Source organism: Microtus oregoni, unplaced genomic scaffold, assembly GCF_018167655.1.
Source record: "Microtus oregoni isolate MIOR12 unplaced genomic scaffold, Mior012 000057F_ref0000458, whole genome shotgun sequence".
Classification (NCBI taxonomy): Eukaryota; Metazoa; Chordata; class Mammalia; order Rodentia; family Cricetidae; genus Microtus; species Microtus oregoni.
The window spans coordinates 11,377,246-11,402,187 of NW_024543833.1; the positions used below are offsets into that span (position 1 = coordinate 11,377,246).

Consider the following 24,942-nt stretch of genomic DNA (forward strand, 5'->3'; position numbering starts at 1 on the left):
CAAACTTATCTACCAAGGTCTGTGCCATATAAAATGCCTGTTGCTAAAAACTGAGCTAAATGGAAGATTCCCATGGAATGACCAAACCTATGGTGAATTTTTTTTTCCTTACGTACATTTTTCTCTACTCAAAACTATGAACTGGTTAATGTCAATCCACCTAACTCAAAGCGCACAGAGGTAAAGCCGAGGCTCCACCTTCCCTGCAACTGGTAGCCACTTGGGTAACTGAGGTTGATAAGCCCTTAAGGTGGACTCAGAGCATAACACATGGCCTTGATGAAAAGTTCTGCCTCTACGTATATGAGATCCTAAGTTATTTTAAAAATTATTTTTTTTTTGTTTCACAAGTACTTGGGACTTTCTAAAACGAACCAATCAACCTCCCACCCTTACCCCCTACCTTGCAAAGAAACAAGTGTAGATAGAAAATAGGCATTCGGGCATTTATAGTTCAAGCAGCCACCCAGAAATACTGCTCTTCTTAAGTGGGGATTCCTGTTGGCTGATTTTACAGCTGGACTCTCCGGTTAGCCAACTACACAGCACTGGCCAGCTATCAAACCTTGTAGGTAATCATCAGAAAGGCTCTAGCCCTTCTTCTGCTTACCACTCACTTGGTTAGACTAGCAAGTCTGAATCAGCATCAACAGGACAGTAAAGTCAGCTGTGACTGGGCCAGAAGCTAGAAGAGATATTGAAAAAGCAGTGTCTGGGCTATGTGGTCAACACTAACCACAACTTTGATCTACTTTCTCCATTTTTCAATAGACGATTATTCTTTAACAACCTTGGAATTTAGTCTGCTTGTAGGTTTTGAAAAATTCCAATTAGACAAGCTCCTGAGGACCCATTTCCTCCAAAAGTGTATTTCTGTGATATTTTCCATGATACTATCTAGCTAACAGACACATCCCTAGACTTTTTTTTTATATATAATGAGGATACTTCCCCTCTGTACCTACCAAATAGTGACTACTTGTTTAAAAATCTATTCAATTTTAATTTACTGGCACTAAGTCATGGATGCCCAACATAGACATTGTTTGATTATTTAAAATTGAATTGTTAATATTTGGCTTTGAAACTGCTTACCTTAGGAAAGTGTGTGTGTGTGTGTGTGTGCATGCGTGTGTCTAGTAGGCTTAACTTTCTAGTTTTTGGTTTGCTTTAGCTTGAAGTGACAATGAGATTGGCTTTCCAAAGCCGAAGCTGCCAAGAGCCTTTAGGAAAACCAGAGCTGTGCACACAGTCTTCCTTCTGGGCTCAGACTAGTCTGTGGCACAAACTAAATGCTCTATAACACTGTGGGGAATTTTTTTAAATAATGGAATCGAATTTTTATTATTGTTGTTATTGTCCTTAAAAAAAAAAGAAACATATTGACTCTCCTTTAAAAGAATTCTGGTAATGAAGGAATTGAATCTCCATCACTAAAATCACACTGAAAACAAAAGAAAACACAAGTTTAGTTACGCAGAGGCTTAAAGAAAGACTCGTTTCACCCACAAGTGTCGAGCATTTGGGTTTCTGTCACCCCAAGAATGTGAAATTGGGTTGTAAACTATTACTGCATAGTGTCCAGCTGTTGCTGATGGCTGAGGCAGTCTGGAACTTTCCTTGAGTTGAGGATTTTGACTCTATACTTTATCCAATGGTTATTTTATGTGAAACTATTAATTTAAAATAAAAACGTAAAAGTTTTGGGGAAAAAACACTGGGTCAAATTCTATAACCTTTCAGTATAGCACTTTTTTTTCTTCCAGCTAGCCAGCTAGCAAAATTATACTTTGTAGGGCTTAAAATTTTGACACATATGTATACAGACACATATACATATACATATGTGTGTGTACAAATAACTTCTTAAAGCAAGCATTCTCTTTGATATTATCCGAGATGGGTGAGACAGTTTTCTTACTTTTTTTCTTCATGTCACCATCTTCCAAGGATGTAGAGACCCAAATGCTGTTACTTCGTGTGTCAGTCACCAACCAAAACAAGGTGCTTGGTTCCTCAGCCTACATTCCATCAGAACCACCGTTCCCAGTGGCCACACATCACAGGGTCCTTTTAGTGTTTGCCCAAGCTAAAATTCACCTGAACAAGCTGAAATGGGAGCAACCTCTGGAAGAAATATGCGTTTCTCTTGGTCATTTGACCAAGGGCCCATGGAATACAAGCAGGAGATAAAGGGAAACAAGGGAAGGGTGAAAGAAACATTCTCCGGGCAGGACAGACTATAGACATCACACAGAGCTCTAGAAATGATGGTCATGCACAGAATAGGCCACACTGGGCACGGAAGGAGGGGACAGAGCAGATAATGTGGCTCCCCAGGGATGGGAATCTGGGACTCTCCTCACAATTTGCCATATGTCTTTTCTCCAGGGTTGAGCTATGTCCCCCCCCCCCCCCCCAATGACCCTGTTCCACTCCAGTGGGAGCTATGGTTGCAGTCAAGCTTCTCAATACAAATTGGTAATTACTACCCTGAGGACACCTGGTCAACCTATTGCAATAGGTGCTGGACTTCCCCATGAGAAGTCCATGGTGGCTCTGCTCACTATGAAGAATCTAGACTACCCTGATGGATGGGGCACCTACTGGAAGGTGGATTTCTGGAAGTTCTACTCCACAGTGGGTGGGAATGGACCACTAAGGATTCCCCGAATTGCCAGCCACAGTAGCTCTGAGCTAACCTGGTGGAGAAACCTTGCTTAACATGGTTGAGGCATAGAATAGAGATGACTAGATGCAAATAAAACTCATTTATATCATGAATCCATTCATCATCAGGTTACATGTAATAATACTTAAATGTGACTTTCAACTTTTCCCATAAATTGACATAGAAATACGAATACTGCCAGACAACCATAGTGGCAAATTAACTCTGGAATGGTATGAGACATGAGAACAGCTGTGAACCCCATACTGAGAAAATGGAACATATGACAAAAAGATGGCATGTTGACAGGAAAACTTTGGGTTGTCACCAATGCAGGTTGGTCTATATATGTACTCATACATTTAATATATATATATATATTTATATCTTTCTTCAGAAATGCAACTTTACAGCTGATTTTTTTAAAAAGCTAATAGAAAAGTAGAAACTGGCAATTCTTTTTACATGTTTCCCCACCCCCAAATGAAGCCCTGTTAATATGTGGCAATCACATGAAGATGAGGTTGTAAATTTCTCTATAAATTCTTTGGTTCTGTGGCTCTGGAGAGGACGTATCACCAAGACTCCTACCCCTGACCCTTGCTCCCCTCCCTTCCCCTAATGATGAGACACTGAACATAGAAGCAACCAAGTCTAAGGGTTAAGCAACAAACATTCAAGCGACAATAGTATATCCCAGACTCTGTTGAAGAGAGAGGGGAACAGCATTCAGTATCCCAACATCTCAAATTTGGGGTCCATGGAACCTTTTGGGGGGATTCCATGCTGAGTAAAAAACCATAAGACAAAACTAAAGGGAAGCAATGAAATCAAATGAATGACCCTTTCCTTTCGTTGCTTAAAGAAACAAAATCAATTACCTTTGTACAGATCAATGACGCTATTAGTATTTTTAGCCAGGCAAAAGAAGGTAACGAACTGAGACAAAAGGTGTGAGAATCCTCGTCTTTGGTATTGTAGCTGTTGAGGTTTCTGTTGCTCTGTTCCATGTTCTTTTGAAAAAACTGCATAGGCACAAATTAAAGACAATCTTCAGCTTTAAGATTACCGAGTGAGTTGTCAAATGAAGCAGCGGCCACTGAGGCTCTTCTGTGTTCTGATTCTTGTCTCAACCCTTTCAAATCTGCTTCCAAAAAAAAAAAAAAAATGTCCCAAGAGGCCTGTTTGAACACAGTGTGTCTTCGGTGTTTTTTTCGTTTTTGTTTTTATTTTAGCGTGCTTTTCTTGTTGGTGGTGGTTTCCAGTGACTGATGGGATCATTTACTCAGTTTAATGGGACAGTTCTGTTTGTTGCAGAAGTAGGTGCAGAAAAAAGATTCTTTGGTTTCAATTAAGTAATTCATACAAAAGTCAGTCTTAAGTGTCTGTAAAGAGTCATTGCAGCGTTTGGCTTGCTTGGAACACCTCACGGTGCCCACCTGGGGCCATTCACTGGTAAATATGCACATAGTGACCTTTGTAATCTCCCAGAGTTCTGTGGGCCCTCTTCCACTCGCTATGAGAAAGTGACAACCAGAGCTGGCGTGGTGAAGCCACCGCCTGGATGCCTGGCGAATGTCATTGGCATAGCTGGGTTGCTCAGCCAGAGGGTGAGCCCAAGACAAGAGCTGAATGCCACTCGGAGTTACAGAGGTGTTCTGATCTCTAAAAGTAATCACAGTATTTGTAGGCTAGAAAATGGCAGGTAATAAATGTCTTTGGTTTGCAGTATTCTGCTTCTTTGGTGTGCTGTGTTCTTTCCAGATTCAGTCAGCTGTTTTACAAGGATGAATCAACAATGGAAGAGAGTTAGGAAGAGACGACAGGATGTGGCTTATTGAACTGTTTCTTTCTAGAAAACAACAGAAGCGTCCCAACTCATGGGATGGGATGGAGAACAACATAAATCAGCAAGAATGAGAATGAACAGCATGGTAGTCGTAATGCACTGAGGAGGAACCGGGTGACTAGTAAATCAAGGGCCTGGTAATGATCTAAAAAAAAAAAAAATCTACATCTTTTTAAACGATGCATTTGCTCCTGTACTGTAACAGTTAACTTGGCCTCCTGAGTGTGCATCTGCCTTATGGACAAATAGAATTTGTAACAAACTGCAAAGTGTGCTTGAAGCCATATTTCCAATGATTTCCTAATGACTTCACAACAGCAAGGCAGATCTAAACCGCCTTGTCAAACTGGATGCATTGAAACCAGATCCTTCCTTATTTGTTTTATCTTCGTTGTGCTTGATACTTTGAGCTCAAGTGAACTGACTTTTATTTTTTTCTCCCGACGGATCCAAAAGACCACATGAGATTTCCAGGAGGTAAGGAAAAGGAACATTGTAAATTAATCAACCTAAAACTTTCTAAACTATCCAGTGAAAAAATGCCTGAGTTGGAAAAAAACAGGTCCTTGGATTTTTATTGATTTTCATATTTAAAACTTGTGCTCAGTAATCACCATTCTGATTTTTTTTTGTAATGTTATGGCTGAGAATTTTAGTATATTGTGATATAAAGACGCTAAGCACTTGGGAAGCAAATGAGGTCTTTCTTGTTGTTGAATTCTTTTCATCACGTAGAGTCTTGGAATCCTACGCTGTGTCTTTACTCAGGCCAAATTCCCACTATTACCCGTGGGCAATGGACGCAAGAGATAGACGGGCCCCCCCCCCCCCCCAATGGGACTGTTGACGCTTACAGCCATGCTGAGCTTGGCTGACACCTGCTGTGGTGAGCTCGCTCCAAGAAGGCCCCATTTGGATCTCTGGGATGCCTAGCATGCTCAGAGGACACTGTCTGGTTCAGAGAGATTCGTTTTCAGCGTGCACTTAGACTCTGTAGCCATTTAAAACAAAAGCGAACACAATGAACACCTGGCCTATGATTACAGCTAGAAGAGACGTTTCAAGAGAATTGTGCTTTCAAGTCACCAGTGAAGGGCCCCAGCTAAGAATCTGATGTCTGTGATTTTTTTTTTTTTTTTTTTGGTATTTTGGGTTTTTGGTTTTTTTTGGTATCTGTTGTCCTCATTTGGAGGTGACTTGTGCCCAGGTGAGAATCCTTGGATCATGCTTTGGTACAAGTGCTGGAGGTGGAGGAGGAGCCCCCCGTGCTTAGGTCATCTTGCCATTTCTCCAGGCTGCGGCGCCGGGCGTTCATGAAGAAGTTACTGACCGTGGTCAGCTCCAGCCCCAGTTGCTGGGAGATGGTGATCTGCATTTCCTTTGAAGGACGCTTGTTCTCCTTGAAGATGGCGAAGAGCGTTCGGCGTTGGAGGTCCGTGAACACCAGGCGGGATTTCTTCTGGGAGTTGTTCCTGTCTTTGTTGGGTTCTTGCTCCTTGCGTTTGCACGCTTGAGGGAGAGAAAAGAAAAGGGAACGGGATCAGTGGTAGTGTGAGAACCCAGCCGGAAGGTGATCCATTGAAAACATTGACAACATCGTATAGGGGACGGAAACTGTTAGGTTTTATTGTGTGGATTGCTCAGCTGTCAATAGCAAACCTACCTAGTTCATCTTGGTGATGGGAGGCCTCAGTTAGCAATCACCCCCTCCCCCTCCCTCCCTCTCCCTCTCTCTCTTCTCCCCTTGCCCCCACCCCACCCCCAGAACCAGTTGTGGTGAAGAAGGTGGGGCAGCCCTGCATTAGGGGGAGAGTCAGTTGGCAAGGGGGTGCCCTTTGCACGTTCACCCTCTGCAGCTGTTCTCTGTTAAGCTGAAATCACTTCTGAAGTTAAAGCCCCCCCCCCAACACACAAGCAAGGCTTCAATTCACACAACCCCAAAAGTTGTTAACAGGATGAAACACAAGGCGACAGATGAAAGCATCCTGACCCAAATCCTGTCCATCCAGACATTCAAATAGCAAAACCAGCCATACAAAAATCACGGAAAAGTCAGTTCAACCAGCTCTATTTTGGCCACTTTAAAGTGAAGCCAGAACAGGAAAACAGGTGTGTGTTTGTGTGAGTGGAGGGGTAGGAAATAAGCCAAAGATGCAACGACAGCCTTTAGGGTCCTAAATATCTCGATTGCCATACGCTTTGATATAGTAGACGTGAGAAGCTACATGTGAATGACATATGTGACCAGGACATTATTTTAGCCAGCAGCACCTCTCCCTTAGTCTGCAACTTCTTAGGAGGCAGGGACCAATCGTGTCTGACATTCCTAACTGACTCTTTGGAGCAGGCACATAGGTTCTACTTGGCACAGTGGTGAAAAAAGGCATCTTGACTCAGGGAATTAAGTTCTTCCTACTGAAACTTCCAGAACCAGGCCTCCATTGTCTGCACTGTTCTCAACATTATGATCGTCCAAGTTTCTGAAGAGCATCTCACTGAGCTCTCAGCACTCAATGACTTTTCTAGCCCAAAGTTCCAAAGTCCTCCCATGATGGCATCTCCCCAAATCAACATGGTAAGGTCTGTTATAGCAACACCCCACTCCTGATGCCAATTTGTCCTAGGCAGTGTTCTACTGCTGTGATGAAATGCCATGACCAAAAGCAGCTTGGGAAGGAAAGGGTTTTATTCCACTAAGAGTTCCCTGCAACAGTTCATCAAAAGCCGTGAGGACAGGAAGTCAAGCAGGTGGAAAGGTGGAGGCAGGAGATGGTGCAGAGGCCATGGAGGGGTGCTGCTTACTGGCTTAGTCCTCATGGCTTGCTCACCCTGTTTTCTTATAGCACCCAGAACCCCCAACCCAGGGATGGTACCATCTACAATGGGCTGAGCTCTCTCCCATTAATTAGTAATAAAAAAGATGCCTTGCAGACGACTCTTATGGAGGCATTTTTCTCAATTTCAGCTTGTATGCAGTTGATATAAAACTAAGCAGCACACAGGACTTCCAGAAAAGTGATTATAAGGGCTAAATAATGCAATTCATTCATGCCACTGTGTTGAGACACGAAAACACGGGTTAACATGACTTGAGAGAGTCTTAAGCTTCCTGGGGGTGTTGCATAGCCTCAACAGTGTTACGTGGGGAAGGGCAGGAAAGACGAGGTTGGGCAGCCTCCTCTACAGTTAAATTCCACCGGGTACCTGACTCCTGGGATGGGAACCACAGATGCTCAGTGGTGAGCAGATACCTTTCTGCACATCTCAGAGTACTGATGGGCAAATGTGCCTAGACCTTAGTCTAGGCATTCCTGCTTGTGGAACATTCTTGAAGAGTTTGGGATCTGCTGTTATGTAGATGCTTATATACCCTTACTAAATTCATATGCTGAGATCCTAGTCAAGGTCAACATTAGAAGGGTGGGGCTTGGGGGAGGTAGCTAGTTCATGAGACTTTGCGGCTAGTGCTCTTATAGGAACGCTAGTGGATGCCTTCCAAACGTGTGAGGGTGCACGGTGATACTATCATCTGTGAACCAGAGAACAGTCCCTTGATTTCTTTTTCCTTTCCAGTCTCCTGAGAAAATGAACCCCAGTTGTTATAATACAGCTCATGATATTTTACCATAGCAGCTGGAATGGACTTGAAGAGGATTTAACTCAAGGACGACACTCATAGAGAAAATACTCTGGAAACTAAAGCTTCTCTCACTAAACTCACAGATGCTGTCTATGTACCATACAGAAACAAAGAGGACTCACTCCTGAAGTAAACAAGATGTGTACCTTCTAAGGGCTGCAGGAACAGAGGGACCTCTGATGGGAAAGCTGCTGGGGCCTGTCAGTTTGGGTAAATAATTTCTTCCTGGTTTGTCCTCTCATTAAGAAGAAAAAAATAGGAGAAAGAGGAGAGAAAGAGAGAGAGAGAGAGAGAGAGAGAGAGAGAGAGAAGGAAGGAAGGAAGAAATGAAGAAGAAACAAAGAAAACGAACCATATTATCTTTCAAAAGTAAATATATCCACACAAGTACATTTTTCTTGGAGGCTTTAGGGTTTTTTTCATGAAGGGAGGCTCCCTGGCGATGTGATTTCAGGCAGCAGTGACTGAGACTGCCTGCCACCCTTGGATGGCTTCCCCATGCACACTCCCTTGCTCAGTCCCACCCCTGCGCACCCCACCAAGTTCTCACGGCTTGTTGGATTATGTGGGTTCCTGTCTGGCTGTCCTAAGCGCATGTTGAGACTCTCGTGTCATATTTCAGGGCATCTATCAAAGTGATCCTGAACGTTACGGCGTGCAGGAGGCATCTGAAGAGCATTTTACAAACAGGTGTGGGCGCAGCCAGGGTTGGGGGTGGGTTGCGGGTCCTCATTCTTCATTAGCTCCTAGGTGATGCTGTCCCCAGTGGTCCACATGCCTCAGTCTGAATTACTTGCTTTCTAAAATTTTCCGGAGCAGCTGCTACATGGAAGCTCTGTGGCTAGAGGTACCTGGATTCAAGTCTTGACTCCCATTTCTAAGAGCTTAACCCTTCAGGGCCTGTATTTCTGAGCCAAATAAGAAGAGCTCACAGTGCCAGTCTCCACTCATTGGGTTACTCCAGCAATCACCAGGCAGGATGATTGTCATCTTAAAAGGAAATAAGAGGACACCTAGATAATGAGAGTGACGGTCCTGAGGCCAAGCTTCCTCCCTCCCTTCCAGGGAACAGCTCCTGTTGCAAGGGGAGGGGCCTCCGTGCAGGGCAATGTTTAGTCCTCTCCAGAGACCCTGTGGAGTTCTGCGCTATTACACTCCGGACAGCTTCTTCTGAGATGTGGGAAACAATGCGCCTGGCTACTCATGGCCACTTCAGGTCCTCACACCCCAGTCCTGTCCCAGCCTCCTGGGGGTGGAGCCTTCATCTGGAGGATTCTTAATAAATAGGGATGCCCAATTATCGCCTGATAAAATCTGAGCAAATAGCTTCTGTAAACATTGGCTGGGGTCCTCTGTCAACTCGCCCGCCTCTGGATTAGTCCTGAAGCCCTCAATTTTTATACCGATATTGATTACCCTTCAGAGAAGCCTCTATTTGTGTTTTTAGTAGGGCGATTACACTGTGTGGGAGAAGTCCACATTGGTTTGTCAGATTGTATTTGGTGAGATACAGACAGATGAGATAGATATTAGATTTATATACTTAGAAAAATATCAAATGCTTAAAATGTTCAGCACTGCCAAGAAATAACGGATCGATACTTTCTTCCTATGCTCTTCCAATGGCTTTCTGAAGTCACCAGAATACAGACCAGCAGAGACCATGTTCCAGTAAATGTATGCCAAGTCAAGCAGGCCCAAGTAATGAAATAGCCGGATTGAACTTGTTCAGAGTACCAACAGCTGGAAGTTGGCAACTCATGAGTTCCACTCACAAAATCAGCTGGTCAGTGACTGGTCCAGGTGTGGAGAACAGGTATTTGGGGAGTGCTCAGCCATAAGTGGGACATCTATATTGCAACCGTCCCACCCGAGGGTTAGGAAATAGCAGAAGAGGGAGCAGGAACATGCTAAGAGCCAGAACTTGGGGAAGACTGGGGCAAAACAGTGTCTCTGGACACAAGAAGACCACTGTCCCCCTGAGCTCACAGAAGCTATAAGTGTCCACATAAGCTCAAGCCAGGCTGGAAGAAGGGCTCTCAAGCCCCATCCCAAGCTGAGACGCTATTGATGTTTGGCAGTTGATGGCCGCCAAGAAAAAATAAAGGCAATGAAATGATCCCTAATGATATTCTGCTTCATTCGTAGATTAGTGACTAGCCCAATTGTCGTAAGAGAGACTTCATCCAGCAACTGATGGGAGCAGATGCAGAGACCTAGAACCAAATGTTAGGGAGAGTTCAGAGAATCCAGCAGAAGAGAGGGAGGAAGGACTGTGGGAGCCACAGGGATCAAGGACACCATGAGAAAATCCACAGAACCAGTTAACCTGGTTTATAGGAGCTCACAGAGACTGAACCAACAGCCAGGGAGCCCACATGGGACTGACCTAGGCCATCTGCATATATGTGACAGCTGGTCCTCTTGTGGGGCTCCCTAACAGTGGGAGCAGGGGCTGTCTCTGATACTTGTGTTAGCTCCTGGGACCCTTTTTCTCATACTGAGTTGCCTTGTCCAATCTTCAACTTGATATGCCGTGTTTGGTTGATATCTACGGGAGGCCTGCACATCTCTGAACAGAAATGGAGGAGGAGTGGATGGGGGTGCAGAGGGGAGGTGACAGGGGAGGACTGGGAGGTGAGGAAGGAGGAGGAAGCAGTTGTCTGGTTGTAAAAATAAATAAATAGGGCTGGAGAGATGGCTCAGAGGTTAAGAGCACTAGCTGCTCTTCCAGACATCCTGAGTTCAATTCCCAACCACCACATGGTGGCTCACAACCATCTATAATGAGATATGAGCCCTCTTCTGATCTGTCGGGATAGATGCAGGCAGAATGCTGTATACATAATAAATAAATAACTCTTTAAAAAATAAATAAATAAAAGTTTTAAAAAGAGATCATTTTCTTTAGTGGTGTGATAAGTTGTTCATGCTTACGACCAGTGGCCCTTCACTCATGTACATATGGGCAGCACTGGTTGGACTCAGTGAGCTATAGAAAATGAGGTCATGCAGTCAGGAGAGAGATGTGAAAGAGGGCATCTGGAAGTGGGGAGACAGAAGTACATGGTCGAAATACATCGCATGTACACATCAAATTCTCAAATAATCAATTAAAATAGTATATTATAATAAGCAAATAAAAAGCAAAGTCAGTTGCTCAGAAACAGAATGGAATAGTTTTACCTTTGAAAGTCTAAAAAAAGTCAACAGATGGAATGACAGGTGGCGTGAGGTTGTGAACCTCAGTATTCTTTTGTTGTTGTTGTTACTCTTTTTTTAAATTGATTTTTATTGAGCTCTACATTTTTTTCTGCTCCCCTCTCTTCCTCTCCCTTCCCCTTCAACCCTCTCCCATGGTTCCCATGCTCCCAGTTTACTCAGGAGATCTTGTCTTTTTCTACTTCCCATGTAGATAAGATCCATGTATGTCTCTCTTAGGGTCTTCATTGTTGTCTAGAACCTCAATATTCTTAAAACAAGCACCAGCCCCAGCTATCCCCAGAGACACAAGTAGCCTGTAAATGGTTCCGGTATTGTTATTAAACTCTACAGTCAATATGTACCCATTTCTGAGTGGCTAGGAAAGTGCCAAGTGTCTCCCTACAACTGAGGAATGTGTCAGAGACCCCAAATAACAGCAGGTGTTCACAGGCAGTGTTGATGGAGTCTTATTACAGCCGAATGCTGGCCAGTCCGAGGGGAATTTCACACTGGAAGGTGGGTCAATGGCATCCTGACTACCTGGATCCATTTCTCTTTAAGAAAAAAAAAAAAAGCAGAGAGAACATAGCTGAGTCAATGAATGAACTCGATGCTAGTGAGGCTGGTGTGAATCCAGGCAGCTTCCAGCCATCTGTGACTGTCCCCACCTTCCTAATGTGGAGCATAAGGACATTCAAAAGTTCCTGTCCAGCTCAGAGATGGGGATAACCGTCTGTTTATCTACCACGAGGTGACCTGCCCCTGCCACCAGGCCTGTTTCCTCTTCCCAGAAGGAATCCCGCTGATTCAGCTTGGTAAATTTTGGACAGACAAGAATCCACGGATCTGTCCATAACCTGTGACTAACAGGAAAGAACAGCAGGCAGCTACCTATCTACAGATGCAGGCACAGTGATAGACTGGGGTGTTAACCATTTGTTTCTAGTGGAGGCTCTGGTCCAGGCACAAGCCAACTCTCACATCTCAACAGTTCAACTTGCCTCTTACCTGGTCACCACTTGATTTGCTGCCTTTGGCGTATCAAGGAGATTAATAAGATAAGACACTGAATAGCCTGGGATGTGATACTTCCCATAGCTGATCCTTCTTAACCAGGAGGGAGAGTTCAGTTCTCTCCTGACTGATTCTCTTTCCACATGGCTCCATCTCAACTCCCTAGATGGCCAAGTCTTATTTGCTTTGGAAAGGGAGCTTCTTCTAGAATTATGTGGTCTCAGTTGTCCTCTGATACTCAGGTCTTTAGCTGTGCCCACTGGTCACCCTGGGCAATGTGCAGGAATTGTGGTTGGAGACCTGGGTCGGGATTTATCAAGCCAGAGACAATTTGTATCTGTGGAAGACATCAGGAGGTGTGTGGTGTGGTGTGTGTGTGTATGTGTAAGGCAGTGTCTGACTGGCTTTGGAGGCACGTACAGTTGGGTGAGGTCATTCGGGTACCACACTTCTCCTAGACTCATGATTTATCCCATAGGTTCAGTGCCTTTAGTGCCTTTAGTTTCTCCAAAGCCTCTGAACACTTATTTGCTTTGCTTAATACAAGATACATGTAGTCTTGACTGGCACAGAGATTGCTGTTTCATCGAGGCTCTTCTTGAACTTGTGGCAACCCTCCTGCCTCTAACACATGAGTGCTGGGATTCTAGGCATGAGCTACCATACCTGGTCACCTGAACATCTTTTTACCTCCTGTAGCCTGGTCTTTGCCATAGTCATAGATCTTTGGGGTCCTTGTCTGGTCAGAGGCTGTCACTTTCATAAGGAAAATGAGGAACCCAGAAAAAATAAGAACCAGCATAATCAAAGTTAGTACCAAAGTTAGTACCAAGATGCCCCATCGAACTTTCTTTCCACATGTTTTAGAGGAAGGTAAAGCAGAGGTACGGATTCCTGTTTACAGTTCATAAAAGTTCAGTGACCCCTCTTTGCTGAGGCTGACAGTCAGCAGACTCAGAGCCTCCCTTTTCAACCCCTTAATAATGCCCTCCTTGAAGTAAAAGTGACTTAAAGCATGGCTTGAATCGCCCTGCCTTTCAAGAGCAGAAACACACCCCATTGCCTGGGTTTTGCACCATGAATTCTGATTCCCACCAGTATGTGGCCCTTTCTTATATTGGGCTGAGACCCTCTTTAAGCCTGGAACTCTGAAACAGAATTATTAATATGAGATAACAATAGAACCCCCATCTAGTGGCCTCATTCAACAGGAAGAGATGGGTTTTCATCCTTCCTATACTAGCAGCTTTAGGGGATGCACGTGGAGAGAATTATACTGTCATAGTGGAGGCTCATGAATTATTTGGTGGAGAGAGAGGCCTGAGCAAGTCCTTGGTCCCAAACAGCAGCAGGATGAATATGGTCCAAGAGGAGCCCAGTGTCTGGGGATGATGGTTTGTCCCTTCCTCTCTGATCTTCTATGTTTTTTCTAGACGTGTTTCTGCTTCCATTCAGTTCTCACTTATTTTTCTGGGACTGTCTTGTCCACCCTTGTCCTCCAAGAACCCAAGTGTCCTTTCTGTCCCCGAAGCACACTCCCTCCTCCCTCCCCCCCCCAGCTCATGTGTCACCTCCAAGTATGACATTGCTTTCTGTGTCGATCTGGTAAGACCCAGAGTCTTTGCAAATGGCTTTTTCTTTTAACCCTCTCCCCTCTGAAACCATGAGTGCTTGCACCAAAAAGAGGCACTATATGCCACAGTTTGGATATAGTTTAAATGTTTAGAAGATTGCCGCCATGCATTAAGAGGCAGGATCTAGTAGGAGGGTCTGGGGTTATTAACGTGTGCCGCCAAAGTAACGAATGTCATTCTTGTAGGATGTCCATTGGCCTCATGTCTCCCTTTAGCTTCCTGTCCCGCTATCTGATCTCCATTTTAGCTCTCACTTGGCATAAAGCCTTCTGCCCTATGACCTTCTGCTATACACTCCTCATCAAAGCCACAATGACACCAATGCCATATCACTCCAGTAATGAGTTAAATGCACCTTTCTTCTTTGTAAGGTGCCCAGTCGAAGGTATTTCATCATAGCAAAGAAAATAGAGGTCATTACAGGGAGCTGAGATAAGGAAAGAGAGTCCTGGCTCCGTCAGCAAAACACAGAGTCAGCCAGAGACTCTCAGAGCTGGGTGAGGGGAGCTAGTCTGAGGGCTGGTGATGAAGGGCCTGGCTTTAGCACAAGCACGCTGGATAAAAGTTTGTCTCGGCTCTGGGAATGCTACCAACAGGCCAAGGCTAACTGTGGGAGGAGATGAGCTGACCCAACTCCAGCCATACTAGATCACCCCGCAGCTGACCCCACAGCTGACTGCAGATGCTTGAGGAAGCACAGCTGAGATCAGCCGAGTGCAGCCTGGATCAGCAAAACAGCCAGGCCAAGCCACAGACTCCCGAGCAGAAATAAATGCTGACATCTGCCACCTGCTTTGTGGTTATGTTATGCAACCTGATTGTGGTGAGAGCCGGTAGACACCAAAGCCAAGAACAGCCTTTGCCTCTCTGCTCATGGACTGAGTCAAAGGCAGGGTTGAAGCTTCATCTCAGAGCCAAGCCACGTCCAGATCGCCATTGGCCCTTAAGCAGCTGCATTCCCTTCGTCCTGAGTGTCCTCATTTACTAGGAACTCTAACGCCCACCACTCTAGGACATCAAGAAGCTCGCTGTGGGCCGAGGACAGAACCAGGTCAGTAACATGCCTGCTACGCAGACACAAGGACCTGAGTTTGGATCCCCAGAACCTAAGTAAAAAACCAAGCAAATTGGTGGTGTCTCTTACCCCACCACTAGGAGGACGGAGACAGGAGGATCCCCGCGTCTCACTGGCTAGCCAGCATAGCTGAATCAACATCTGGCCTCCACAAATGCATACACACATGTTCCCACATGTGCATGTGTATACACACACACACACACACACACACACACACACACACGCAATGCCAGCTGTCACATTCAATACACAGATGTTCAGTAAACATGACTCTTGTCTCTCCTTCACAGACAAAAAGGAACGTGGTTTCAGAAGGGGAGGTTTAGAGTTCATGATCTGAAGGGCTGGAGAGACAGCTCCATGGTTAAAAGCGTTTGCAGTGCTGGAAAACGGCCCATGCAGGGCCTCCCATGATGGCCCCCCAGTCACTCCAGCTCCAGGAGCTCACTTCTGGGCCCCGTGAGCACTTGCACACATGTGATAGGCACTCAAGGCAGAGACATACACACACATTTAAAAAAATTAATTCATTATTTCAAGTGTTTTTCACACCTTACTTAACAGTACATGAACTTGCCATAGGGCTAATGGCAAATAAAAATTCATGGTTTTGTTTTTCCTTATTTTCTCATTTAGTTCCCAGCATCATGCAAAAGATAAGACCACGGTGGACTTTCTTTTCTTTCCTTTTTTTGCCTGTGTCAGAGGGCCTAAAAGGCTCCTGACCACAGTTGTTTCCTAACATCACTAATTTATGTACAAATACATTCTATCTGTGATGGGTCTTGTTAGCACCTAAGAAATAATGCAGCCACGCTTTATTCACCTTGCGTTCAGTAAATACTCCCCTGAAGAGTTCACGACGCTCTTACCAGGATGGAGATGGAGGCAGAGGTGGGGAAAGGAAACTATCACTGGTGTGATCTGTCAGCACCTGCAAGTCTATAGGTCTGAAGTTTGCAGAAAAATCCTTTGTCTTTTCAGCTGAAGAGCCTGAAGCTAGGGACTGTCCAAAGAGGGGAGAGAGTGACCTTCAAGGCAAAGAGGCCCATCCCAAGAGAGATGCAGGGAGACAGGGTTGGAAAACACCAAGGGCAAAAAGTTCATGCTGCTCTTTTTGCGCAGTCTACGGGCTTCTGAGAAAAGAGGAAAGGAAATTAACTCCCTTCACTTCTGGGCTTGTAAGAGGTGACTCTAGTACTGACAGAGAGCGAGCTAACCCTGTCTCTGGAACTAATTTGCACAGTCAAGAGTCTACAGGGAAAATAAAGGGATCCCTCACATTCAAACAAGGAAGCCAGCAGGTCTCACAGACTGGGCTGGTACAGATCTAGTGTTCGGTTGGCCATCGATGCTGGTAAATCTGTCCTGCAGGCTGCTTGGGCCAGCAGAGGGACAGGTGCCAGTACAGTGCTAAAAGAACATGGGGAGTAGAGGCTGATGCACAGGAGACTTGGTCTCAGGCTCCAAAATGTCGTCTTGGCTACCGAGAGCCAGTTGAATGACCTGGGTGAAGCAAGGCCTTACTTTGAACATGGGGCAGTTTGAAAGTCATTATCCTATTATTTTGTGCTCCTGGAATTTAAGAAACTATAAGTAGTTTGCAAGTTCTCCCTACCTTTCTGAATTCCTGGCTTATCAATAAGGTGCACTATGATCCAGATGACCAAAGACGCAGTACCGCGAACTTGGTTCTTGTAAGCTAAACTCTTAACTACCTCAGTTCTCCCTTGGTTAGAGTCAGATGGGAAGCACACTGGCTTTTTCTCAAAGGAGAAAGCTGCTTTCCTTAGAAACTGTCTCTACAGACCACTTCCTAAATATAACCCCAGCAGCACAGACACTGAGAGAAATAATTAATAAATGAGACCTCCTGAAACTGAGAAGCTTCTGTAAAGCAAACGACACGGTCAACAAGACAAAACGGCAGCCTACATACAGAATGGGAAAAGATCTTCACCAATCACACATCAGACAAAGGTTTGATCTCCAAAATATGTAAAGAACTCAAGAAACTGGTCATCAAAAGAACAAACAATCCAATAAAAAAATGGAGTACAGACTAAACAGAGAACTCTCAACAGAGGAATCTAAAATGGCTGAAAGACACTTAAGGAAATGGTCAACATCCTTAGTCATCAGAGAAATGTAAATCAAAACAACTATGAGATTCCATCGTACACCTGTCAGAATGGCCACGATCAAAAACACCGATGACAGCTTATGCCAGAGAAGATGTGGGGAAAGAGGAATGCTCCTCCATTGCTGGTGGGTGCACAAGCTTGTACAGTTGCTTTGGAAATCAGTATGGCATTTTCTCAGAAAATTAGGAAACAATGTACCTCAAGACCCAGTGAGCCGGGCGGTGGTGGCGCACGCCTTTAATCCCAGCACTCGGGAGGCAAAGGCAGGTGGATCTCTGTGAGTTTGAGACCAGCGTGGTCTACAAGAGCTAGTTCCAGGACAGGTTCCAAAGCCACAGAGAAACCCTGTCTCGAAAAACCAAAAAAAAAAAAAAAAAAGAAAAGAAAAAAAAGACCCAGTAATACCACTTTTGGGTATATTCCCAAAGAATGCACAATCATACCACAAGGACATGTGCTCAACTACGTTCATAGCAAAATTATTCATAATAGCCAGAACTGGAAACAACCTAGATGCCTCTCAACTGAAGAATGGATAAAGAAGGGCTGGAGAGATGGCTCAGAGGTTAAGAGCATCACCTGCTCTTCCAAAGGTCCCAGCAACCACATGGTGGCTCACAACCATCTGTAATGGGGTCTGGTGCCCTCTTCTGGTCTGTATATACACAGACAGAATATTGTATACATGATAAATAAATAAATAAATATTTTTTTAAAAAAAGAATGGATAAAGAAGATGTGGTACAATTACACAATGGAGTACTACTTAGCAGTAAAAAATAATGACATCTTGAAATTTGAAGGCAAACAGGTAGATCTAGAAAAAAATTGAATACACATGAAGACAAATGTAATATGTACCACTCATAGGTGGCTCTTAGACACAAAGCAAAGAAAAACAGCCTACAGTCCCCAACCTCAGAGAACCTAGACAACAAAGAGGATCCTAAGAGATGTAGTCTACATGGGTCTACATAGGAAGGAGAAAAAGACAAGATCTTCTTAGTAAATTGGGAGTGTGAGGGTCACAGGAGAAGGAGAGAGGGAAGAAAGGGAGGGGAGCAGAGAAAAATGTATAGCTCAATAAAAATGATAAAAAAGAATGCATGCCACAATAATAAATATTGATCCTATTCACATCAAAAGAAACATATGATTTTTGGTTCTGGTGGTTAAAAATATGGATAATTATGCTCATTTATTTTGCATAGGACATGACTGCATTAATGAACTCCATTAGTTCTAGAAACTGAGATACATGACTCAGCCAGAGATGCCTCAGACCCAAACCTGAAGTTCCAAAGGCCCAAAGCAGTATGATATCTTTTATTCAGTTTTAAGTTGTTTCTTTGTCTTGCTTCTTTCAGAAATTTGAGAAATGACCCTTTACCCAGGAACTGGAAGGATAATAAATTATATATACATACTGGTGTATATAATTCACATATATAACATACATGTGTGCAGGTATGTATGGTATAGACACACATATGTATGCACATATGTACATAAATCAGTCTTTTTGATTCCAATTAATTGTGCTATTGATTTAGTTTGTCACTATGTATTTTACTAGTATGGAAGAAATTCTCCAAAAAAAAAAAAATAAATGTTTCCAGAAGGCAATAAAATAAAAAATAAGCAAGGTGTGGTAGTGCACACTTGCGATCGCAATGCTGAGGAGGCAAAGACAGGTGGGTTCCTGAGGCTCGCTGGCTAGCTAACCTAGACTACGTTCGGAATTCGAGGCCACTGGAGACCCTGTCTTAAAAATGAGGTGGATGGCACCTGTGGAATGACACCCAAGGTTGACCTCTGGCTTTCAAATATCTGCATACAAGTGAACATACAAACATTCTGGAGTCCAGACAGCAGAGGTAGCCTTAATTTCACAGATTCGGGAGGCCAAAGGGGCTTGGTGCTGCCCACGCATGTCTGTGCTGTGTATTGAGCTTAGCGTGTGGGTGTTTCTGAGGTTATCCTCCTCTACCCTTTTGGAAAACACGGGTGATTGATGAACTTCTGCTCTATCTTCACACCCCAGATCCTCTGCTTTCACGTGAGTGCTGGGCAGGTTATAAGTAGGCTGGTTTGGATAAGCGTCACGGCAACTTTGCAATGTCCATCTCTCCTCCAACGAAAGGCTGGCAGCGCAGGGGCTGATCTCGGTTCCAATGCCTCAAGGGCAGTCTTTGTATAAAACTAGCTCTATTTCCTGTCCTTATTTTTTACTTTGAATGCAAAGTCACTGAGGGTCTGAGACTTACAAAATGAGAGCACTCAGATGTCGCTCTCTTCGTTACCAGCTGGCTCCGGTGGCAGTCAGGAAGCATGCGGAAGCCTGCACTGAGAGCAGCTATGCTTTCTGCTTCTGCTTCCCTTTCAGCCGAAGCTCTGAGAGCAGAAATAAGAAACACTAAAAACCAGACAGCCAAAGCCAGATGGTCTCGGCTGTAAAACCATGAAGTTCAAAGACGACAGAATTTAGAAAGCACTTAGATAAGAACAGGAGGCTACAACTCCTAGAGGTGACTTCGTTTTGTGTGGTCCTAACCATTGCCAGGGAATGATCAAGCTCTGAGAATCCATCTGTCCTCCCAACTGATCCAGTAAGGGTTTCTCATTTAGCTGCTATGATAAAAAATTGGAGAACCCACTCTTTGAAATCACAATTGTTGACCATCCACTCTACTCAAGCAGAACACTGCCCTAAAGAAATCACCAACTCCCTACATAGCTGGAGACAGCTAGGAATAGAAGCTTCAAAAGCAGTTGTAGGAATGCCTGATTTCAAATGGCTAGAAGATCCAGGGAAGGCTCAACTTCCCACTAAAAGCATTTTAAAGACCAAAAAGAAAGCAGAAACTCACCACAGTAAAAACTATAACTGGGGGTGATGGGAGGGATGTCAGCACAGAAGGAGGAGGAGAGGAGGGTATGGTAACAACAAAGAAGTCTGAAAAACTCACAAGGAATCATACCATTATTTATTTATCTAAACTACATACAATAATGTAAATCTATATATGCATATATATAGTATAAATGAAGTTATCCCACTTGGTCTGATAATACTCATTCCGAGGACCATATACTACCCAAAACAAAAACAAAAAACTGCAGTATCATGAGTCACCCCCTTTGAATGTTTGGTCAGGGGAAAACAAAAGACTCTCAGAACAATATAGTCTATGGCTGTAGCTCTTGGGCTATCTCCCCAAGGTTGAAGGTAAGTCTCGATTGCTGAAGACACCATGCATTTTGCATAGAAGACCCAGAGAGCTAGTTGGATATGACCTGGAAGCCACCCCCCATTGAGGACTAGCTGCCAACATATCAGAAGGTGGCATGCAAACTGCCAAGATAGGAAAGCATCCAATAGCCCTACCCAGCTGTAATGCCTATGAACCACAGTGATGACCAGAATGACATGATAACCCCAAGACATGAGTGCAACAGTGGCATTCACATCGTGGTTGTAAACAACAGCTCTCTAATTGGACTTACTTACTCAATAGGAGAGAAATCATACTTGGTACTAGAAACCTAGTTAACCAGCCAGGGCTAGTAAGGTTATGGATCATAGAGGAGAGCCTAAGATTCATACTTTACTAAACCAGAATAATCCCTAAATATGTTTTAAATATCTAGCCTTATATCCATAGATAAGTGGAGCTCTCACCCCTCACCAAAGAAACCTCTCTCTGCAACAGAAGGAGACCACTGTCAAGCCATAAACTAGTGAAAACACAGAGAATAAGTTATAGGTTGTCAAGCCCCAGGAAATAAATCTACAACACAACTCCTGCGCCAAAGCCCAGGGAACATTGCAGAAGGGACAGAGAGAACGTAAGGGCCAGAGGATCAGGAAGGCTGCTGTGAAGTTGTGTCTCCTAGAAATGGCAGGGAAGCTGTGCCCATGAAGTCTCAATGATATAGCTGCCTAAACAAGACCGGAAGAAGTACAACATGCTAACATTGTCATGCTAACATAAAGAATCTCATGGTGCCCCTACCCATAGACAAAGAACAGAAGGCAAGGGCAAAATGCTGAAAGTGGAAGAAACAGTTTTCTCCAGGGATGAGTTCCCTAATTGGTTGTCCAATACTAAATGGTCAGCCCTGAAATCATATCTATACAAGTAACATTATACAGACTAAGCAGGCTGTATATATATATATATATATATATATATATATATATACACATACATACATATATATGTGTGTGTGTTTATGTTTGTGTATGTGTGTGCACACTAAATAAATAAACATTTAAAAAATCTGCAGATAAATAAGGAATATAGAGGACGCATTGAGGCATATGGACACAGTGACCATAATATTGGTCAGTTGATCTTTACTGGAATAACATAGTCTGTGTTCTCTCCTTGAAAAGAAAAATAACTTGAAGATGTCCTTCAAGTTAATAAGAGTTTAGTGAAACACAAAAGCCCAGGAATTTGATACTCTTCTCAAACAGTGGACGGCCAGCGTGTTCTGTGATGATCTCATCATGAACAGCCTCAGGTTTACAACATATCAAAGCATGTTTTCTGGAAAAGTTACACTAATGGGTTTGTAAGTGGGGAGCCTTGTGGATGGGGAGGCAGGCGGGCGGTCTCTCCTTTCACATCTCAGTGGTAGGTAAAGACAATTCCAGCACCAGTGTTTCCGTTTTTATGTGAATAGCACAACCTCTCAGAGGTGAACAATAATATATCAAATTGTATTAGATATATCAAATATAGAAAAAATATATTCCTACAATAAAATCAGAAGGCTATGCTTCAGAGTTTCTAGATGAGGCCTTCAAGCACCCCTATGATCCTGCTCTACACTGGGAAAGTAGCCATTACAATGAAACAAACTAATAACAAAGAGATACAGTGTTGAGATTTAGGAAGTGGGGAAACCCGGACTGCAGAAACTGAGCAGGGGCTTCTCTTTCTTTGCAGGCTCTTCCTTCCTATTGGCAAGAACTCTGTGAGGGGCTGTTTATAACTAGCGACACCAAGGTCAAGAGAATTAAGCAAATTAATTTCAGCCCCAGAGCAAGTAGCAAAACTGGGATAAAAATTAGGGTCGTATATACAGTCAGGCATAGTGGTGCACGCCTTTAATCCCAGCACTTGGGTGACAGAGGCAGGAGGATCACTGTGAGTTCAAGGCCAGCCTAGTCTACAGAGTGAGTCCTCGGAGAGACAGAGCTACAGAGAGACCACGGCTCAAAAAATAAAATAAAGATAAAAAAGAAAAGAAATGAAAAATAGGGTGGTCTGACTCGAGACTCCTTGCATTTACAGTACTCTATACTCTTTCTCCAGACAGAAACAGAAGCTACATTACACGATAATCTCATTTTTACCTAGAAAACTCAAGGGTCCCTGAGACAGATTATTAGGACTAATAAGGAAGTTCAATAAGATGACCAGGAACAAGATAAGCCACACACAAAAGTCCATGCGGTACCTATATAAAAAAAATCTAGGGAAACAAACAAATTGCTAAAATTAATACAAGAATTAAAAAAATTCTTAGACAGTAGACAAAAATCAATGGTATTTTGATATAATGCTACACATAGAATATTAAAAGTATTGTGCATCAGGGTTAGAGAGATGGGTCCGTGAGGAAAGCGCCGGCTGTGTAAGAGTGGAGGTCAGAGTTTGGACCACTGATGCCCACGTAAATGCTAGGTGGACATGGCAGTCTCCTGTAGAGGCAGAGGTGGCGGTCCCTGGAGAAAGCTGGCTAGACAGACTAGGCAAATCAGTAACCTCCGGGTTCAAATGCGAGAACCTGCCTTAGCATAGAAGGCGGGATGAAATCAAATAAGACACGCTACTTCAGCCTGCACATGCACATTTTTGTGCATGTCCCCATACACAGGCTAACATGTATATGCACATGTACCATGTACACATACACATGTCAATACTATGTATACTAATATCAAAACAAGTAGAGAGACTCAGTCTAACAATGTGTATTGTACAAGTCTCTGGTAGAAGTTTTCCTGTTTCTTAAAGGAAATACAGGTAGGTGATCTAAATAACTGGAGTGGTAGATTTGATGCCGACAAGATTCAGTTCTTCCCATATTGGTCTATAAATACAATGCTACCTCTAATCGGAAGACCAGCGCCCTTCCCTCCCTCCTCTTCTTCTTCCTCCATTCTTGACAGTCTTTGGAGTTTAATTAGCTAATCTGGAAATGTACAGGGAACGCTGAGGTAAAGAATGCCCAAGCTGCTCTCGGCAAAGCCCTGTTATGTCAGCTACTCAGATGTTCGGTAAGGCACATAGTGCCACGTGGGGGAGGAGAAAGCACACAACTCTAGGCCCACGGAACAGAGCCAAGGACACAAAGAGAGATTCAAACCCATGACTACTTGGTTAATGACAAAACATGTCTGTAAGTTTCCAGAGCTTGTCCACCTCACCGTGGGAACGCCGGGATGATAGACCATATGTGCGGCACCAGGCTTTCTGTGCATTCTGGATCTTCAAACTCAGATCTTTCTGCACACACACTAGGTGCTTCACCTACTGAGTCATCCCCCCATCCCAGAACACAGTTCTGTACAGATCATATACCTTAGAATGAATATAAAAAAATGAAATGTTCAGAAAAATAATACAAGCTAACATCCGATAATCCTGGGACGATCTCTTAAGACTCAGTAAGTATTAATTCAAAAGAAAACCATCTATTAGGAGCCATTAAAATTAAGAACGTCTGTTTACTGGAGACAGTAATCAGAGTAGAAAGAAAGTCGTGGATATTTGCCATACGTGTTATTGGCAAAGGGCTTGGAGCCAGAATATATAAAATCTACCGGAAATCAATAAGCAAAACCCAGACATCCTAATATGAAAATAGGCAAGGGACTACACTGTACTTCACAGAAGACACTTGAGTTTCCAATAAATATATAAAACGTTACTAAAAATTATTGGTAATCTAGGAATACAAATTAAAATGTCACACACACACACACACACACACACACACACACACACCAAAATGGCAAGAAATGTAAAAGTCTTTTTCTTCAAGAACTGCAAAGCTGGGGTCTGTAGGGAGCTGACTGGACTGATCTGGGAAGGTACAACATTTGGAGAGCTTGACAGCATCTTCAGTGGGTGAACACATGGGAACCCATGGCTGGCAGTCTGCTCTTAGACGCTCCTTCAGCAGCTTGTGCCAGGCACATGCACATGCCGCTAGGGGGCCTCACTGCTCTAGTTCATGCCAGCCAAGTCACAAGTGTCAGCTTTGGCATTTCCTTGCTTGAAGTCTTTCTCTGTATGCCATGCCCAACCCTGCCCATGGGCAAGACTGGAGAACCCCTTCTATAATTCCCCAGTCAATGAGCAATTAGGGCTACCAGATGAACTGGCTTCCTTGGGTAGGGCATCTCTGAGGTGTGTCTGAATGTATGCGTCCTTGCTATTTCTTTCTTCCCTTCATAAATAAACTTTATTGTTAAAAAAATCACAAATAAAAACCACATGCCCAAATTAACTGGACCTAAAATTTGAATTTACACAACTCAATGAACTTCCATACAGTTAGAACGGGTGTTCGGAACAGAAGCCGTGAAGCTGCACATTAAGTTTTACACTCAGTATCGAATACATTTTATGCACTTATCCACCACCGAAACCAAGAAATCCATAATGTGTGGTTTCTATGGCATAGC

General features: G+C 43.7%; 1 protein-coding gene across 1 annotated transcript in view; it reads right to left on the reverse strand.

Annotated features, from left to right (window-relative positions):
- Positions 1-5,355: 5,355 nt before the first annotated feature.
- The window catches only part of LOC121438824 (one cut domain family member 2), a 47,128-nt gene continuing 27,541 nt past the window's right edge, over positions 5,356-24,942 (reverse strand). The window contains exon 2 of the mRNA XM_041639290.1: positions 5,356-6,029. Coding sequence (XP_041495224.1) covers positions 5,743-6,029 — 287 coding nt within the window. The 3' untranslated portion in view covers positions 5,356-5,742. The remainder of the gene's footprint in view (positions 6,030-24,942) is intronic.